Source organism: Girardinichthys multiradiatus, chromosome 12 (genome assembly GCF_021462225.1).
Source record: "Girardinichthys multiradiatus isolate DD_20200921_A chromosome 12, DD_fGirMul_XY1, whole genome shotgun sequence".
NCBI classification, from domain to species: Eukaryota; Metazoa; Chordata; class Actinopteri; order Cyprinodontiformes; family Goodeidae; genus Girardinichthys; species Girardinichthys multiradiatus.
In genome coordinates this window covers 40,305,997-40,323,802 of record NC_061805.1, presented here as the reverse complement: position 1 = coordinate 40,323,802, position 17,806 = coordinate 40,305,997, and the positions used below count along the sequence as shown (strand labels likewise).

The window sequence follows — 17,806 nt, the reverse complement described above, 5'->3', positions numbered from 1 at the left end:
TAGTATGGGCTTGTCACTGCACCATTCACAACGTGTAGGGCAGTTATGTACTGACAACACATCTGCCCGTACTGTAACACCACAACAGGCTTGTCTATTTACAACAGTGGCTGATGCATAGCATCTCCAACATCGGTGGCCATCATTTCTGCTCAATGTGATTAGACTTAAGAGCATATAGTAAATGAAACTGGTCTAAAACAGTAAAGCTGTGGTGAGTTTATCATCCAGGAATGGCATAACGGAGCATAGGTTTCAATCTCAGAAGCAGGGACTCTGATGGAAATTGATCAAATCTGACTAAAACTTATGTCACTTCTATTCTGAAGCCTAATAAAGTAAAACATTGTAGTTCTAACCAGGCATAAGGCCCAAATTACTCTTGATTGGTTAAAGTATATTACAAACACCATGGTCCATTAGGAATAAGGTACCAACCCTCTGCATCTGTGTGTGTGTGTGTGTGTGTGTGTGTGTGTGTAAGGATCAATTAGTCAAAGGTTAGCTGTAGAGACTGTGAAATTCAAGCAAAAGTGAGATGTAACTTATTCTATACTGCCATGAGAAAAAAGAAATATTTATGTATCAAACAGGTTCAGAAAACATTCTCTGCTTCATCTTTAGTTATTGCTGAAAAAATATTAATTGGCTTATAAAGTTTATGGTATTTTTATATAACAGAAAAAAAACATAACGTGAAAACATGTTTTATTTGTGCACAAAACGAGGTCTTAACAGAGGTATACAGTTAACACAGCGAACAAGCTAGGAACAATGTAAATAAAGAGTTTTTCATACATTTCTTTCATTCATGGTTCTTCTGTCTGAACTGACAACTACTGAGAAATTACTGTATTTTCAATATATTCTTGTGGCGCCTGGGACAATTCACTAACTTGGATTGAAAGAATAATAGATGGATTCTGAAAAAAAAAAATTTATTCTGGCAAAACAACAAAATCTTAATATTAAACCTATTTCTCAGAAAATATCCATTTTAGCTGAGATACAGGGACATAACACGTTTAACACTCAGGAACATTCCCACCCTCTATGGATGTTATTCATTTTCCACAAGCCTCCCTCTCTTTCCTCTGTTTTATGCCCTCTTTTCTAATAAAGTATCTTGCAGCAAAGGCGAATCTGCTGATCTGAAACAATCCTTTCTTCCTATGCAGCTTCATGTCTCCTAAACAACACAATTTAACAGTTTTAGTAATAAAAAAAATTGATGTGTTGCTTTGAAGGTATCCAAAGGAACACATAAAACTCACGGATACTAACATTTTAAACTTGATAATGATACTAAGAAAAAATGGCTCACAGGATTTTCAATATTGTGGAAAAATAGCTTTTCAAGACCTAGCGTTCTTTCTTATAAAGATTTTAAAAATTTAATCAATAACAGTATGACAATATTTTTATTTTCCTAATTAGCAGAAAACCAATAATTAGTGGTCATGTCACCTTCATGTGTAGCAAAAGAGTAGATCGGATAAATTCTGCTATAAATTTTAATATTGTGGTTGTAAGATGAACAGGTAATTAGAAAACAACATTGTGCTCCATATAATCACATAAGCCCTGTTCAGTTTCTAGTAAATCATATTTTCAGTGGGAACCAGCTGGAGTCAGCAGGATACGTTTGTTACTGGTCTGGACTTATTTCTAGTTAACCTCAGACCGTCTTTATCCTGGGTCTTCAAAAAAACAAAAACAAATAAAAACAAAAAATCATTAACTTCCTGAATTAAGACCATTTGTTATTGCATAGCACACGTTTTTATTTAACGCGACGTTTAACGTGGCTAGCGGGCAGTTGATCGAATTTAAACAGCTAATGTTATGCAGTCAGACATGTTTAATACTACGCTCTTGCAGATATGGATGCCAAACAACAGCGCAAAGGCTCTTCTGTGGACATATACTTGACATGTTATGGTAATTTTAAACTTCCAGTACGGGTTTACTGTTTAGATTGTCTTCATTGTTCAGGTGAGACCCAGTGCAGTTCGGAAGCAGTTGAACATATGCCGTGAAAGGTTGTGTGCCAACTTGGGAAGATGAAAATGGCTCAGTTTACATGCATCAATTTTGATGCAAATTAGAATCTTTAAAAACTACTTTTAATATCAGTTATTTCAAAATTTTGGACAGATTTTTGACAGATTTTGACAGCCTTAGAACACACATACTCTTCCATCTCAAACATCCTTTCAAACACTTAAATACATACAATAAGCGATGCAGCTCCTAGGTTGAAAGATGCTTTGCTGGCTGTCTCATGAAAACACAAAGTTAGTGATTTCAGTTAGTTAATGTTAGAAAATTAGTTTATTAGTATGTTAGTTTGTTAGTTTGCAGAGCTATTAAAAGCTCCTCTGGTTAGTAACATTAAAATTGGTTTTAAGAGATAAAACCTCAACTAAGAGCTAAAAACACATTTGGGAAAGTCAATGCTTTGTGGGGAAAAAAAGCCCAAGGAGTGTCATATAATAAGCATCAATGGTACCACAATACATGCTTTAAATAAAGTGAAATCGATCAGACAACAGGAAGATGTTAGTAAGAGTGGCAGATGGGTCAATACAGCCTCTACATTGTTAGTATGAACACTTAGGGGTTAGTTACTACCTTCAGAGACAAAAAGGCTGGATTGACCACAAACAGCACAATCAGAGAGAAAACTGCTCTTTAAAAGATGCAAATTTAGCCTGAAAAATTAAATAGTTTGAAATCAGATTAAATTTTTTTTAGGTTCAGTATGTGGTCAACCAAGTTCGACCTCAGCGGCTGCTACAGCTGCTCCTCTGTTTTTTAAAGTTTCCCTTCCCCGGTTCTGAAATCCTTCTATCCATGCTCGCTTTGAGATTTCTGAATCAGACACCTCTAAAAGCAGGATTGCAGGATCATGCAAGAGAAGTGTGCTTCTTAGACTGTTGGCATAAAGCAGAAAGGGAAGTTAGTGGGTTAGAAATGCAAGCCATTTGCATTCTTAATATAGGTTAGTAATCCTTCAACTGTTAGCAGACATTAGTACTGTTAGATATTAGTCAGATACTGTTAGTGCAATCCAGACATGGGTAAAAGGCTATTTACATGTCATTATTAGCATTTGCTGTAATTTGCTTAAGTGTTAAATGATGGGGCTGCTGGCATGGAAACGGTTTCACTTATGCCAGCAGGCATCGTTCAGAAAACTGCACCCCACTAATTTCCAATGATATCCTGTGATCTAAATCACAAGTAGGACTGCTAGTTTAATGAGGCTGTAACAAATGCTAAGAATCATCAGTAAATAATGTTTTATCTCTTATCTGGTACATCTAGTGGCTAAAAAGGACTGTAGTGGCAGTTTCAGGCACATTACAGACACATCATATCAGACTGATGAGACACACATGCACACATACTGCCACAAACACAAATGGAGTACATGCCGAGAAACACATGCACTCACTCACCCACCCACACACACACACACACACACACACACACACACAAACACACATACTACAGATAGACTGCAGAATAGTACAGTAAAAATAGCTGGTTTCGCATTGGACTCTGTAGGTTTTTCAACAAATAGAAATGTGTGATTTACACTTTTTAAGAAGGTGAGAACATTAGTCATTTTCACACACTAAGCACATAATATTTTTGTTTGCACAGTCTCTAAATATTACATCTTCATAGATTTAAATTTGGCAAGACTGTACACAAGCTTTCACAAGAAGACACTAAGTAACATCTCTTGCCTGGGAGTAAGTAAATTGCAAGAAAATGTAACTCATGTAACAGGACACAGATCGTTTGGAGTTGATTAACAGGAAAGGTTTCTGTGCATCTGATCAACAGAAATAGAAAGAAGACAATGATTGAATAAGCTATAAAACAAGGCTCTAACAGAGCAGCAAATGATTCCGAATGAAGTGCGTTCCAAGTAAATAATAATAAACAGATAATAAAGACAAAGCAATGGCTGCATGCTTATTTCTTTTCACTGATGAACAGCAGAAGTCATCTCTCGGTAGAGAAACACTCTAATGGAAATTTTCCCTCTGAAGGTGCCGCACAGCTCAAATGACACCAAGTCTCAGTCACTGCAAGAAAAAACAGACCAAATACAGCAAAAAAAGCTTGATTTGCCATATTTTCAGATCTTATAGGTACACCTTTATCAATTATAACATCATTGAAAAGTTCATTTGCCCAACTCAGCTCACACAGTAAAACTTATATATAGATTCATTACACACAGAGTGGCATTTGTAATGATTTACTTCTGTTAATTTTGATTCTTATGACATAAATTATTTATAATGTAGAAATACTCTGTTATGGCCTATGCTTAAGGAGGGTAAGCGACAAAAGTTCATTGCTAAAGAAACTGGCTGTTCACAGGGATCTGTATGCCAGCCTATTAATGGAAAATTGAGTGGAAGGAAAAGGTGTGGTAGAAAAAAAGGCTCACAAGCAACATGGACAGTCACAGCCTTTAGAAAATTGTGAAGCAAATCCTTTTAAAGAGCTTAGGGTGGATTCACAAGGTTTGGTATCCAGTTGAAGTCAGTACTTTAAGACACACGACATGGATGTCTCCAGCACATGTGCTACAACTTTACACTCCTTGCATTAAGTCACTTCTAAACCAGAGAAAATGTCTACCTGGGTTCAGGAGAAAAAAAACTGGACTACTGCTCAGTGGTCCAAAGACGTCTCTTTAGATGAAAGTAAATTTTGCATCTCATTTGAAAACCAAGGTCTCAATGTGTTTTATCAAGTCCAAAGTCTTTATGAATATGCTGATTTTATTTTCCAAAAGGACTTCTGCCCTCACTGCCAAATGTATCAATGCATGGTTTATTGACTATGGTATCCCTGTGCTTGATTGGCCAGCAAACTGTCCCTCAGAGAATCTATGGAGTTTTATTAAGAGGAAGATGAGAGAAACCAGACTCAACAATGCAGACGAGCTCAAGGCTGCTATTAACCCGGTAACTGGGTTATTTCCATGCCAAGCTGCAATGATGCAGTAATTTATGCAAAAAGAGCCTCAGTCAAGTAGTGAGTAAATATACTGGACAGGGCATGGACAATACAAGAGGCAACATTTATGTATAAAACATTTTCCTTATTGGTCTTATGTAATATTCTAATATTTCCTAAGCAAGAGAAGTTGGGGTTTTGTTAGCTGTAAGACATAATCATCAAAATGTACAGAAATAAACCAGCGAAAAACGTCAGTCTCTCTGTAATGAAGCTGTATAATATAAGTTACACTTGTTGAACTGAATTACTGAAATAAATAATGTTTCATTGGTAGTATTTATAATTTATTGGGATGCTCCAGTATAACAGACACTTTCCTGCTGTCACATGAAGAGTGTCATCATTAAAAAATATTTTCTAAAACAATCCTACATAATGTCGAATAAATCTTAATGAGATTTGATCATGGTCTTTGCTTTCATGTCGGTTTATCTCCGCTCTAAACTGTAATACTAACGCATACACCAGCAAATAAACAGAAACATGTCAGCGATTTAACACATTACTAATCTCTGATTGTAGCTCATATTTCTACTAATAAAGCGGCTAAACACAAATATGCTTAAATGTATCTGAGAGCCAGAAGGACACTAAGTTCATAAAGAATATGCTCTGTGATTAAAATTCAACAAGATATAAAGTAACAAGTTACAGAGTATGAGTGAAATTAATATGAGGGAAATAAAGGTCATATCACCATAACGCTGGTGGTTTCACAGCAAAGGAAATGAAGCACAGTCAGCTGGGGTACAATGGGGTCTTGTTGAGGCCAAATCTGCTTTTTCATCAGTGTAACTGGAGAAGGGACACATAACACAAAGCAGCAGAAAAGTGGGACGGAACTTAACTGTCCTATCAAGATCCCCAAAGGGCTCAGGCTTTAGATCCTGCATTTTATTCTTTTCCATCAGAGCCTTTTATTATACCTGAGAAAAAGGATTACACTGACAACTAAATGACTAGAAACTGATCTAAAAAGATTGTCGTCCTCCAGCAATTTTAACAAAGCATAACACATAACCTGCCCTGTTGTCAGATCCTCCCAGAGTTGTGTTTGGTGTTATGTCAGCAGCTCTGGAGATGAGTCCAGCCCATACAACAAGTGTCACCTAAAAAACCAAACATATATTCTCAGTTAGTTTTGACCATTCTTTATTTCTCTGTACTTTCTTACCACTATTGGCTACTTTGCAATAAAATTCCATAAAACTTGTTCTGTGGCTAAAAGCCTATAATCTCCAAATCAGAATCGGACAAAGATTATAGGTGACCCAAAGCAGAATCTGATTTGGGTCACCTATAATCCACCCACAAGCCACCAGAACACCACTAATATTGTCTGTTGGGTATTTAACACCTGTTGTCTCATGGTAAGCTGATTTAAATTGACCATATCCTTCCTGCCCACAGCCATTAGCATCTACAACGGCACTCTGAAGAAACCTACATAATGAGCTACAACATTTAATTTCCCTTTGAGATTAATAAAGTATTTTTGAATTGAATTGAAATGAATATCACAGTGTTTAAATTGACCCCTTAGATTAATCGCGTGATGTATCAATTTCTACATCAAAAATAAACATTTCCTCATTCATTTTAAACTATGCTCGCACTACAAATTGTGCTGCAATACAATTATAGTAGAATAACTATCAAACCTATGCAAAAGACAAGCAGCTATAGGAGCTGAAATGTAGTGGTATTTTTTGCTAATGTTCTGTTGCGCTCCTGAATAGAACAGGCTCAAAATGGATTGGTGTGCACACCTTGTAGTGTTGCCGGCCAACCAGGCACTGCCGGTGTGCATTGTTTTGGGAAATAATAGGAATGTATTATTTCGCGTGTGTCTGACGCCACTGGTGTGCATTGCCTTTTACGTTTCTCTCCTAAAAAAGGCATAAAAAAGGTATTTTAGTATTTTCACAAATAGAATAAAGGTTTGTTTTTTAAAGGAATATCTGCCCAAAGTTGAATAATCCATTTTAGGTGTAATCAGTCCTGAGCATTTTAGAATTTGAACTAAACATTATTAAATGCAGTACAGTCTTTAAACTGTGAAGCAATCCAATTTAGCGCTGAGGTGGAAGCTATAAAACAGATAATCATAAACGTTTTAAAACTGTCATAATTTCTTACAGTGCGTACAAAGTGTAAACACTAGCAGTACCCACTCCCCACCGTCTGGACCTACAAAAGTTGCTTGGGACTGAACTGAAGAGTAGCCATTTTCTTTGAGTGCCCTACTGCCCCCTAACTTAAGGATGCCAGAGGTGGGGAGCCATATCCTCCATACCAAAAACCACCTCTGGTTGCTATGCAATAACACAAAGCACTGTTATATTTATTTAGATTTAACTACATTAAATATAACTCTGTCACAGACAAGATAAACTAGCCACGTTACATTATGATTGAATGTTACTATGACACACTATTAGCAGAATAGTTTGCTCCTGCCCTCGGTCAGCTCTGTTCTTGATGACAGAAATTTTTTTGTTTTTATTTTATTCTATTATTCAGTTTATATAAGAATATTATTTTGTATAATGTAACAAAACTGTCCACGAATTGGAGAACGAAATGAAGATTGACATTTGTATTAATGGAGTCTCAAGGGTGTTAATATGAGTAAAAGGAAACCCATAGTTGAAATAGTTAAATAAGTGAAAATAAATAAAAAAAATAAAAAGGTTTGAATTAAGATTTTAAGAGTGTTTTTCCATACCAGGGATCAGGTTCCACCCGTCCCGCAGCATATAAGGTGCGAAGAGATCATGGCTTCTTCCTTTTCTTCCGTTTCCCACTCCAACCTGGGAGCAAGCTGTTCAACATACGCATACCCGCTGTTTAAGCGCAGTTTCTCTGCCTGCGCCACATTAAGGAGGTCGCTCCTCGGTCCAAGTCTCCTGCATTTCACCATGAGCCGCGGCTCAGCGTCCTCTTCATGGCCGCCGAGCTGAAACAGGCAGATGTGGGAGTGCCAGCAGCAGCTGCGCACTGACGGGGAGACGGCAGTCCAGTTCGGGAGAAACGGGACTTAAAGTGGATCAGGACGTTTTGGACAAAGATGATGAAGCGAAGGTATTGATGAGAACAGAGGCTCCTTTCAATGAGCGGGACTGCGCAGTCCTGAGAGAATGAGCGCTCTCGGTCGCCAGCTGCTGCTACAGGTTTATGGTCTTTTGTATGCAACCCCTTTATCCACCATCTGTGTTTCCTTGGCAACCGAGGATTGCCTACGGCACCAGCTAATGCACCGCAGCCACTTCAAATCATCACTACCGCATTGTCTTTTTTTTTTTTTTTTTTCAAACAGGTGCGTTTAGGCTATTTTAATCATCTGCTGATGTACACAAATAATCAAATTAACTTTTTTGCAAAAATTGGATACACTTTAAAAACTGTTTGATTAAAACCAACCCAATTTGGGTTAGTTTTCTAATCCGGTCAAATATGGACAAATCAAGTACTGGGTTCCTTTAACACAACAGGGTTGGGTTATGGGTTTGATTTAGGGTTCAACCCATATACCAAACAATAGGGTTAAAGTAATAATTGTCTCACGCTGAGGCTACCAGAGACTGGTTTGAAAAGAACAGGCCATCCTAGATTCCTAAACAAGTGATATCTGGATCAACTGAATGATTTTTATCCATCCATTTAGTTCTTGCAGAACTGCTGGTATGTACCTCCAGTAGTTAAATGGCAGGAGGTGAGCTATACCCCAGACGGGTCACCAGTCCATCACAAGACAACACAACTTAGGGCTTTAGAGATGCACGGATCAGAACTTTGTCAGCAGTTTCCTTATATACAGTCATATTCATTCATTTAAAATATGGGTTGTTTGTCACACTAAAAGTACCTTTTGAAACATACTTTTCATTAAGCCCGCATTTCTGTATAAAAAATGTGTTTTCTGATGTAATATTCTAATCTTAAATGTCATATTTTCATTAGCTGTAAGTAGAAAATCATCATAATTAACAGACATAAAGGTTAAAAAAAACATCAGCCTATGTGTAATTGTTCTATATAATGGGTTTCACTTAGTGAATTGAGTTACAGAAATAAATTGACTTTTCAATAAGATTTCAAATTTATTGAATTTGACTGTATATGGACCTGCCCATACTGATTTAATTCTTTTTTTTTTTTCTTTAAGAGCTATAACAGTAGAAGATGTAAGGACATTGTATAAAATGTGTTTTCTTAAATAATTTGTATTAAAAGCAGAAGGGATATCACAACATTTTTGAGAAAAGCAGTTGCTATAGGACCGAGTTTTACCATTTTTTTAAAACAAACACAAAATCCTTATGGAGCTGACATTTTAAACCGCAGCTTATATTAGTGACTAGCAGATTTAGTGCAACTAGATTTTTTAAAATATCAATATGTATGTGTTCCTTAGCTTAACCCGGAGATCTCCAATCCCCACCTGTTCTGATGCAGACGGGTCAAAAGCTCAAATGAGTCAAATAGTTTGCTGTACTTTGTTTACCTTTCCTGTTTTCTGTTTAAGGTGACAAGCTCTCTTGCTCTCTCACAGTCTGAATGAACCACAGACATCCCTCAATGTAGCATAGAAAAGAACATTTGTTTAATAGCTTTTCACACTTCTATGTATCTTCTGACTTTAATTTTAAAAACCTCATTGGTACTAAAAATAGCTAACTTTGAGTCCCCTGCCGTCAATAACAGGGTCCATATGTAAGAGTGCATCAGAGAGACCTGGTAGCGCTGAGTCTGGAGAATTCTCTGGTCAGTCGTGATCAAGCTGCAAATCGGACAACTTTAGTCAGTACATCTCTACTTAATATGCAAGTATCTGGACTGAAAAGGACTGGAAAAAGGGCATTACTCTAAAGGAACAGAGAAATTAGTTCTCTCTCCCTGGGCTGCAAGAACATTTTGTTGATGTCAAAATGGTTCAGAAAGTCTTATGAGCTTGTTATTGTTGTATTGTAAAGTAGCATCAAATTTTTTAACAAATTTGTGTCTTCTTGCAAAGGCCTAATTACATTTTGTATATCATTCTTTAAAATGAGTGCACTAAAACCTATCCCTTCCTCACCCCTGCAATACCAGATCAAAGCCATTGGTAGTCAGACATCAATGTACTCTGTCATCATGGAAGAAAGAAAATGTATATAGTATTATCAGGTTACATATGTTCAGTACAACAATAATGTTACAGTTTTGTGTTAACATTTACAGCTACCGCAGTTTCAAGCATGGACATAAACGGTTGATGGGTAACAGATCCTCTAAATGAACATTAAATATTTTCCTAAGTAAATATAAATCAAAGCTTCTTTTATCTAGTAGCCAAATGTTGGTTGAACATCCTTTCACCTGGAAAGAATGAGTCCCCTGACCAAAAGAGAGGAAAATGTAGTCTTGTTTACCTAATCCTCACTGTGCAACATAATTTGGGACTATGGCAAATAGTGATATCAATAGAGAGGGATATAGTTTATCCACATATTTTATAGAAAGTGTCAAAAGTCTCATTCTAAAATCTATGCATTTTTGGACATAACTAAAACATATGTAATTGTGTAGGTGACCCCCCCGCCTCCAAATTTCCGATTAGGAAAACAACAGCCACTAGGGGGCGACATTGCACCATGAGCTCCTTCAGGTTGGAACTTCCTGGGTTGCCATATATGCTTCCGCTCTGTGTTGGTGTATTTTAAATGAGATCAGACAGCTGCAGACAACTGGTTGTTTATGCATCAGTCTGGTACCGCAGGTCTCTCTGGCTTGTGCCGGGTCACCGAGTATCTATTCCTGAGTAATGGCAGAGCAGCCAAGGACTGCTCCCAGGTGACGGGGAATGGAATAACCTGCATCATAAACGCCACAGAGACCAGGAGCAGCTCTCCTCCTCCTCCCGGAGTGGAGTACATCCACATCCCAGTGTCTGACTCCCCGCTGTGTCCGCTCGGAGACCACTTTGACCAGGTGGCGGATAAAATCCGGATCACAGCAGAGGGCAACGGCCGCACACTGGTGCACTGCAACGCCGGTGTAAGCCGCTCCGCCGCTCTCTGCTTGGCCTATCTGATGAAGCACCGCGGGGCGACACTGCTGGAGGCCCACCGGTTGCTGAAGAGCTGTCGGCCCATCGTAAGGCCGAATCCCGGATTCTGGAGGCAGCTTATCCAGTATGAGGCGGGGCTGCGTGGGTGTAGTACAGTCAGGATGGTGCCCTCTTCTTTAGGAGAGATACCTGACATTTATGAAGAGGAGACCAGGAACATGGTGCTTCTGTGAAGAGACACTCTCTCACTCACTGGGGGATGAACTGCGGTGTTGATTAACAGTGACATAAACATGAGTCATCTTTGAGTTACACGACAGACCCAATGGGTTTCAAATTAATGGCACTGGGGGAATTTAAGTAATTTTACACGTTTAATACAATTTAAAGAAATAAAAGCTACAAATACCAAGAAGCATCTGTGTGTGTCCTGTTTTTATTTATTCAAATCTATGTTCCTCTCTTATGGTCTTACTGAAATATTTCTATAGGATATGGACCTTTTGAATAAATGTTCATTTGTCATTGAAAAAGTGTACTCAAAGGTCATTTATTTAAATATAGTTGTTGGGCCAAGATCGGATTGCATCTGAAGCTAGTTACAAAATGGCAAATGCTGGAACCATTAACCATTCACTTGAATTAATACAATCTCAGCATAAACTGTTTGCATTTGTCTGTGCAGTCATCAAGTCTTCAAAAGAGGGACTTTCCGGTGGTTTAGCTCATTTTAAACTATTTTATGAAGCCTTTCACTGCTCTTGTAATCTTGTCATGTTGCTGTGTAAGCTGTCCTTATAGAAGTATTACTACTCTTTAAACCTGTTTAGATTTAGTCACAAACCAAACACAAAATTCTGTATATTTTATTGGAGTCTAAAGTGATAGACCAACACCTTAAAACATGGTTGGCACATTTTTTTACATATCTGAGGTTTTTTAGAGAACATTTGTGAACAAGCAGCATCATGACCACAGAAAACATCAGACATATAAGGGTGAACCTGAGGAGAAAGTTTAAACGTTGGTTTGAGTAGACAACAATATTCAAACATTGAACTTTTCACAGAGCACTGTTGATCATCCAAAAATGAAATGAGTATGGATGAACTGCAAACCCTTGGCCCCTAGTAACTCTAGAGTTGCAGAGATCCATACACCAGATAGGAGAATCTGTAGACAACCATGTACTCCTCACTTCCTTTATATAAAAAAAAAAAGTTTTTAATATTTGCCACAAGCCAAGTAGGGAACACATGAAACATGTGGAAGAAAGTACTCTGGTCAGAAGAGAGCAACCATGCAAAACACAAGTGGCAGAAAACAAACGCTGCAAATCGCATGAAAAACACCAACAACACCATGAAACATGGTGGCAGCATCATGTTGTGGGGAGGCATTTTTTGTAGTAGTGACAGGGAAGATGTCAAGAGTTGATGGAAAGACAAATAAAAGCTAAATCCACACAAATAATGAATGCAAACCTGTTAAGTGCTACAAAAGATTTGCTGAGGTTCACCTTCCACCAGGATGACCTTAAACAACAAGATGGTTTAGATTAAAGCTTATTCATGGGTTAGAATAGTCAAAGTCCAGATCTACAGTGGGGAGAACAAGTAGTTGATACACTACTGATTTTGGATGTTTTCCCACTTGTAAAGCATGTGAAAGTCTTCAGTTTTTATCATAGGTACTCCTTAACTGTGAGCGACAAAAACACAAATCCAGCAAATCACATTGTGGGATTTTTAAGTGATTAATTTGCATTTTTTTGCATGAAATATGTATTTGATCACCTAACAACCAGTAGGAATCCCAGCTCCCAGAGGCCGGTTAGTTCTTCTTTAAGAAGCCCTCCTGTCCTACATGCATTACCTGAATTAACTGCACCTGTTTAAACTTGTTATCTGTATAAAATACACCTGTCCACACACTCAATCAAACAAACTCCAACCTCTCTACAATAGCCAAGACCAGAGAGCTGTGTAAGGACATCAGGGATAAAATAGTAGGCCTGCTCAAGGCTGGGATGGGCTAACAGAAAATAGCCAAGCAGCTTGGTAAGATGGCAACAACTGTTGGTGCAATTATAAGAAAATGGAAGAAGTTCAAGATGACGGTCAGTCTCCCTCGGTCCGGGGCTCCATGCAAGCTCTCACCTCATAGGGCATCAGTGATCATGAGGGAGGTAAGGGAGCAGCCTAGAACTACATGGCAGGACATAGTCAATGACCTGAAGAGAGATGGGCACAGTCTAAAAGAAGACCATTAGTAACACACTATGCCGCCATAGATTAAAATCCTGCAGCACATGCAAGGTTCCCCCCTCAAGCCAGCCTATGTCCAGGCCCATCTGAAGTTTGCCAATGACCATCTGGATGATCGAGAGGAAGAATGGGAGAAGGTCATGTGGTCTGAGACAGAAATAGAGCTTTTTGGTTTAAACTCCACTCGCTGGGTTTGGAGGAAGAAGGATAAAGAAAAACCCCAAGAACATAAACCCTACTGTGAAGCATGGAGGTGGAAACATCATTCTTTGGGGATACTTTTCTGCAAAGGGGACAGGACAACTGCACCATATTGAGGGGAGGATGGATGGGGCCATGTATCGGGAGATCTTAACCAGCTACCTCCTGCCCTCAGTAAGGGCATTGGAGATGGGTCGTGGCTGGGTTTTCCAGCACCACAATGACCCGAAGCACACAGAGCAACTAAGGAGTGGCTCCATAAGAAGTTTCTCAAGGCCCTGGAGTTGCCTAGCCAGTCTCCGGACATGACTCCAATAGAAAATATTTGGAGGGAGCTGAAAGTTCATATTGCCCAGTAACAGCCCCGAAACCTGAAGGATCTGAAGAAGATTTGTATGGAAGGCGTGTTCGTCACTTCCTGTTTTCACTTTTCCACTAGGTGGATTGTTTGGTGTGTGAAGGCTCTCTCGTTTGATCTGATTTCTCTCTACTGTGATATCTCTTACTTGTTCTAATACATAAGCACGTTAAAACACATACATTCTGTTGCTGCATTCTAACATTTGGGGACTCTGTCATACACGGTTTTTCAAGTAGTGGTAAGGGGTCGCTAGCTTAGCGTTAGCTTTAGCTCCACCATGGCTACCCGTTCTGCTGTTTCTCTCTCTGAGTCTCCTCCTCTCTCCTGCTCTCTGTGTCAGATGTTCAGTTACTCCTCTGCCTCCTTTAGTGATAATGCTACGTGTAATAAATGTAGCATTTTTGTAGCTTTGGAGGCGAGGGTGTCGGAATTGGAGGCCCGACTCCATGCTGTTGAAAAACCAGCAGATAGCCGAGGCCCCTTAGCCAGTGCTGAGCCACCAGGGTAGCTCCCCGTAGCAGTCCTTCAGCACAGCCCGCGCAACCGGGGCCTCAGGCCGGCTGGGTGATGGTATGTAGAAAGCATAGTCCTAGATCCCAGCACACAGGTCACCACCAACCTGTCTGCGTTTCTAACAGATTTCCCCGCTAAGCGACACACCCACTGAGAAGCCAACTCTGGTAATTGGCAGCTCCATAGTCAGAAACGTGGCACTAGAGACACCAGCGACCATAGTCAAATGTCTGCCAGGGGCCAGAACGGGCGACATAAAAATTTCACTATAGTAGATCATTATCAGACAATGCTGTAACAACCTTTAAAGAATCTGTTCCACTTTTAATCTCCTCATTATCACAGAAAAGCACAGTGGAGGGCAATCATTTAGTTTCTGCCCCTTCAAAAATTGATTCTCTTGTTCATAGTGTTACTTCATCATTGCGTGGTGCATTAGACAATGCAGCCGCCTTGAAAAAGAAGGTAATTATTCACAGGAGGCAGGCTCCTTGGTTTAATTTAGATCTGCGTACTGTAAAGCACAATGTTAGAAAATTGGAGAGAAAATGGCGCTCTACACATCTAGAGGATTCCTACTTAATCTGGAAAAATAGCCTACTGTTGTATAAAAAGACACTTCACCAAGCCAGAACAGCTTATTTCTCATAGAATAAGAATAATCCTAGGTTTCTCTTTAGTACAGTTGCTAAACTTACACAGAGTCATAGCTCTGTTGAGCTCATCATGGCACTGAAACAGCTCAGCTGAAAGTCACTAATGATATTCTTATGGCCTCAGATAATGGACTTGTGTCTGTTCTGGTTCTGTTAGATCTCAGTGCTGCATTTGATACAGTCGATCACAATATTCTCTTAGAAAGGCTGGAATATGGGGATCAGGGGAACAGCGCTAGGCTGGTTTAAATCTTATTAGTCTGACGACAAATCATCTTTAAACTCCAGGGTTAATTGTGGGGTGCCACAGGGTTCAGTACTTGGGCCAATTCTCTTTACTATATATACATGCTTCCAATAGGTAAAATTATCAGGCAGCATAGGATAAATTTTCACTGTTACGCTGATGATACCCAGCTTTACTTATCCATAAATGATGATTAGCCCAACCAGTTAGATAGACTACAAGCATGTCTTCAAGACATAAAAACTTGGATGACTTTAAATTTTCTGCTTCTAAATTCAGACAAGACAGAAGTTGTCGTCTTTGGACCAGAGTCTTTAAAAAAGAAACTGCTTATCACTTAACCTGGTTGGCATTAAATTGACTTCCGGTGATAAAGTAAAAAACCTTGGTGTTATTTTTGACTAGGACATGTCATTTAAATCCCATATTAAACAGGTTTCTAGGATTTCCTTCTTTCACCTCCGGAACATTGCCAGAATTAGAAATATCCTATCCAGGAGTGACACTGAAAAACTAGTCCATGCATTTGTTACTTCAAGGCTGGACTATTGTAATTCTTTACTATGAGGATGTCCACAAAATACAGTTAAAAGCCTTTAGCTGATTCAAAATACTGCAGCGTTCTGATGAAAATTAAAAAGATAGATCATATTTCTCTTATTTTAGCTTCCCTTCATTGGCTCCCTGTTAAATCCAGAATATAATTTAAAATTCTCCTCCTCACATATAAAGCCCTTAATGATTTAGCTCCATCATACATCAGCAATCTGATTGATCCTTATATCCCTAACACAGCACTTCGTTCTCAGACTGCAGGTTTACTGGTGGTTCCTAGAGTCTCTAGAAGTAGAATGGGAGGCAGATCCTTTAGTTATCAGGCTCCTCTCCTGTGGAACCATTTCCCAGTTTTAGTCCGTGAGGCAGACACCCTGTGTACTTTTCAATTCAATTCAATTCAAAGGCTAGGCTTAAAACTTTCCTTTTTGTTCTTTACTTTCCCCACTCTGCCTGCTCAAACGTTTTTCTCCTAAGCTCCCTGCTTACTTGCATTCTTTTACTTCTAACTTTTTTTCTCGTTGCCAAAATTACGGAAATATTGGACTAAAACTACTTCTTACCAGCAACTCCCAAGGATTATTTATTTATTTATTTTTCCTAAAGGATTTTGATGATTTTATGATCGAACTCGAAAGAAGGACAAGTTGACGCCAGCTAATCAGCACACAATGCCTCCCTTCACCACAGAGGACTTCAGCAAACATTTACAGAAATTGTCTGTTTTGGAGATGAAAATCCATCGACTAGAAGTGAATGTGGAGGTGAATATGGGGTACAGCAATGATTCAGCTCTGCCTGTGATCCCAAACAGTGACAGCCAGCTCAACGACTCAGCCGGCAATCAGAACACTGAGAATAAACCTACCGGCAGACCCCCCTGGGATGTTTTAGGCACATGCCCAAAAGATCAATGTGGACAAATCACTGGAAGATCTCAGCAATTAAATAAATTAGAATGGCCAGAATTACAGAGAAATGTCCCTGTTTCCCCTGGGAAAAGGAGACTTCGACAGCGAGCTGCTGTCACAACAACTGATAGGAGTGAGACAGCTGGAAATAATGGAATTCCCCTCCAAAATATATTTGCTCCACTACAGAACGAAAACCAGGAAAATGATCCCTCTTCTGAGAACAATAAAAGGTTTGAGAACAACCTTCATTCTAAAAAGTCTTCTCCTAAATTGCCAGAGAAAAAGCGTCCCATCAGACCAAGAACCCTAATAGTGGGCCACACAGCTGTGCATGGGATTAAAAACTTCTGCAACAAGAAAAACACAGAAGTTATGATTGGTACCAGTAACGTGGTTTCTGATATCTCAGAGAATATTCTTGCAATCACAGAAAAGCGCCTGCCTCTAGAAAACCTTATTATACACTGTGGAGCCATGGAGGACGTGTCTAAGAAAAAATTAGAAGGACTGAAGGAAGATTTCACTCGTCTTCTGAATATTGTTGGAGGTCTCAATATCAAGGTGTTTCTCAGCGGACCCTTTGCACCAATTTTCTGTGGAGATGAGATTTTTTCTAGACTTCTGATGATTAATAAGTGGTTGAAAAAAACATGTGCCACCACACCTGTGAACTACATCGACAACTTTAATATTTTTTGGGAAAAATGGCAACTCTTCAAGCAAGAAGATTTCTGTTTGAACAAGCCGGAAGCCAGACGTCTCACATCTAATCTCTTCTATTCAGTAAATAATCCGCCAGCAGCTTCGACCTTCAGCAGAGAACATGGAGTATCAACAACAATAATGCTGCCTCCAACAGTTCCAGCAGAAACAATCGGCCAGTTGGCTGAGAAAGAGAGGTCATTACAAAAGGTCTCCCCATCAAAATCCACAGGAGAAGTGGACCCCCTCCTTATAGCCCCCTCCCCCCAAACCCAGACCGACCCCC

General features: G+C 39.2%; 1 protein-coding gene and 1 long non-coding RNA gene across 3 annotated transcripts; one reads left to right on the top strand and one right to left on the bottom strand.

The window, feature by feature from the left end:
• Window positions 1-691: 691 nt before the first annotated feature.
• On the bottom strand, window positions 692-8,921 carry LOC124878030. 2 transcript variants are annotated; one of them, XR_007040652.1, is made up of 4 exons: window positions 7,781-8,921; window positions 6,822-6,941; window positions 5,750-6,161; window positions 692-4,103 (listed from the first exon to the last, which is right to left on the bottom strand). It is a non-coding gene; the product is annotated as an uncharacterized LOC124878030 (long non-coding RNA). The 2 variants fall into 2 exon arrangements; XR_007040651.1 differs by lacking the exon at window positions 6,822-6,941 and having other exon boundaries at window positions 7,781-8,880.
• Window positions 8,922-9,315: 394 nt separating this feature from the next.
• On the top strand, window positions 9,316-11,519 carry zgc:153044 (uncharacterized protein LOC751678 homolog). The gene has a single exon (XM_047381760.1). The coding sequence runs from the start codon at window positions 10,792-10,794 to the stop codon at window positions 11,335-11,337; it is 546 nt and encodes a 181-aa protein (XP_047237716.1). The 5' UTR covers window positions 9,316-10,791; the 3' UTR covers window positions 11,338-11,519.
• The last annotated feature ends 6,287 nt before the right edge of the window (window positions 11,520-17,806 follow it).

Coding starts and splice junctions, on each gene's coding strand:
- zgc:153044 (XM_047381760.1), top strand. CDS start 10,792: ATGCATCAGTCTGGTACCGCAGGTCTCTCTGGCTTGTGCCGGGTCACC.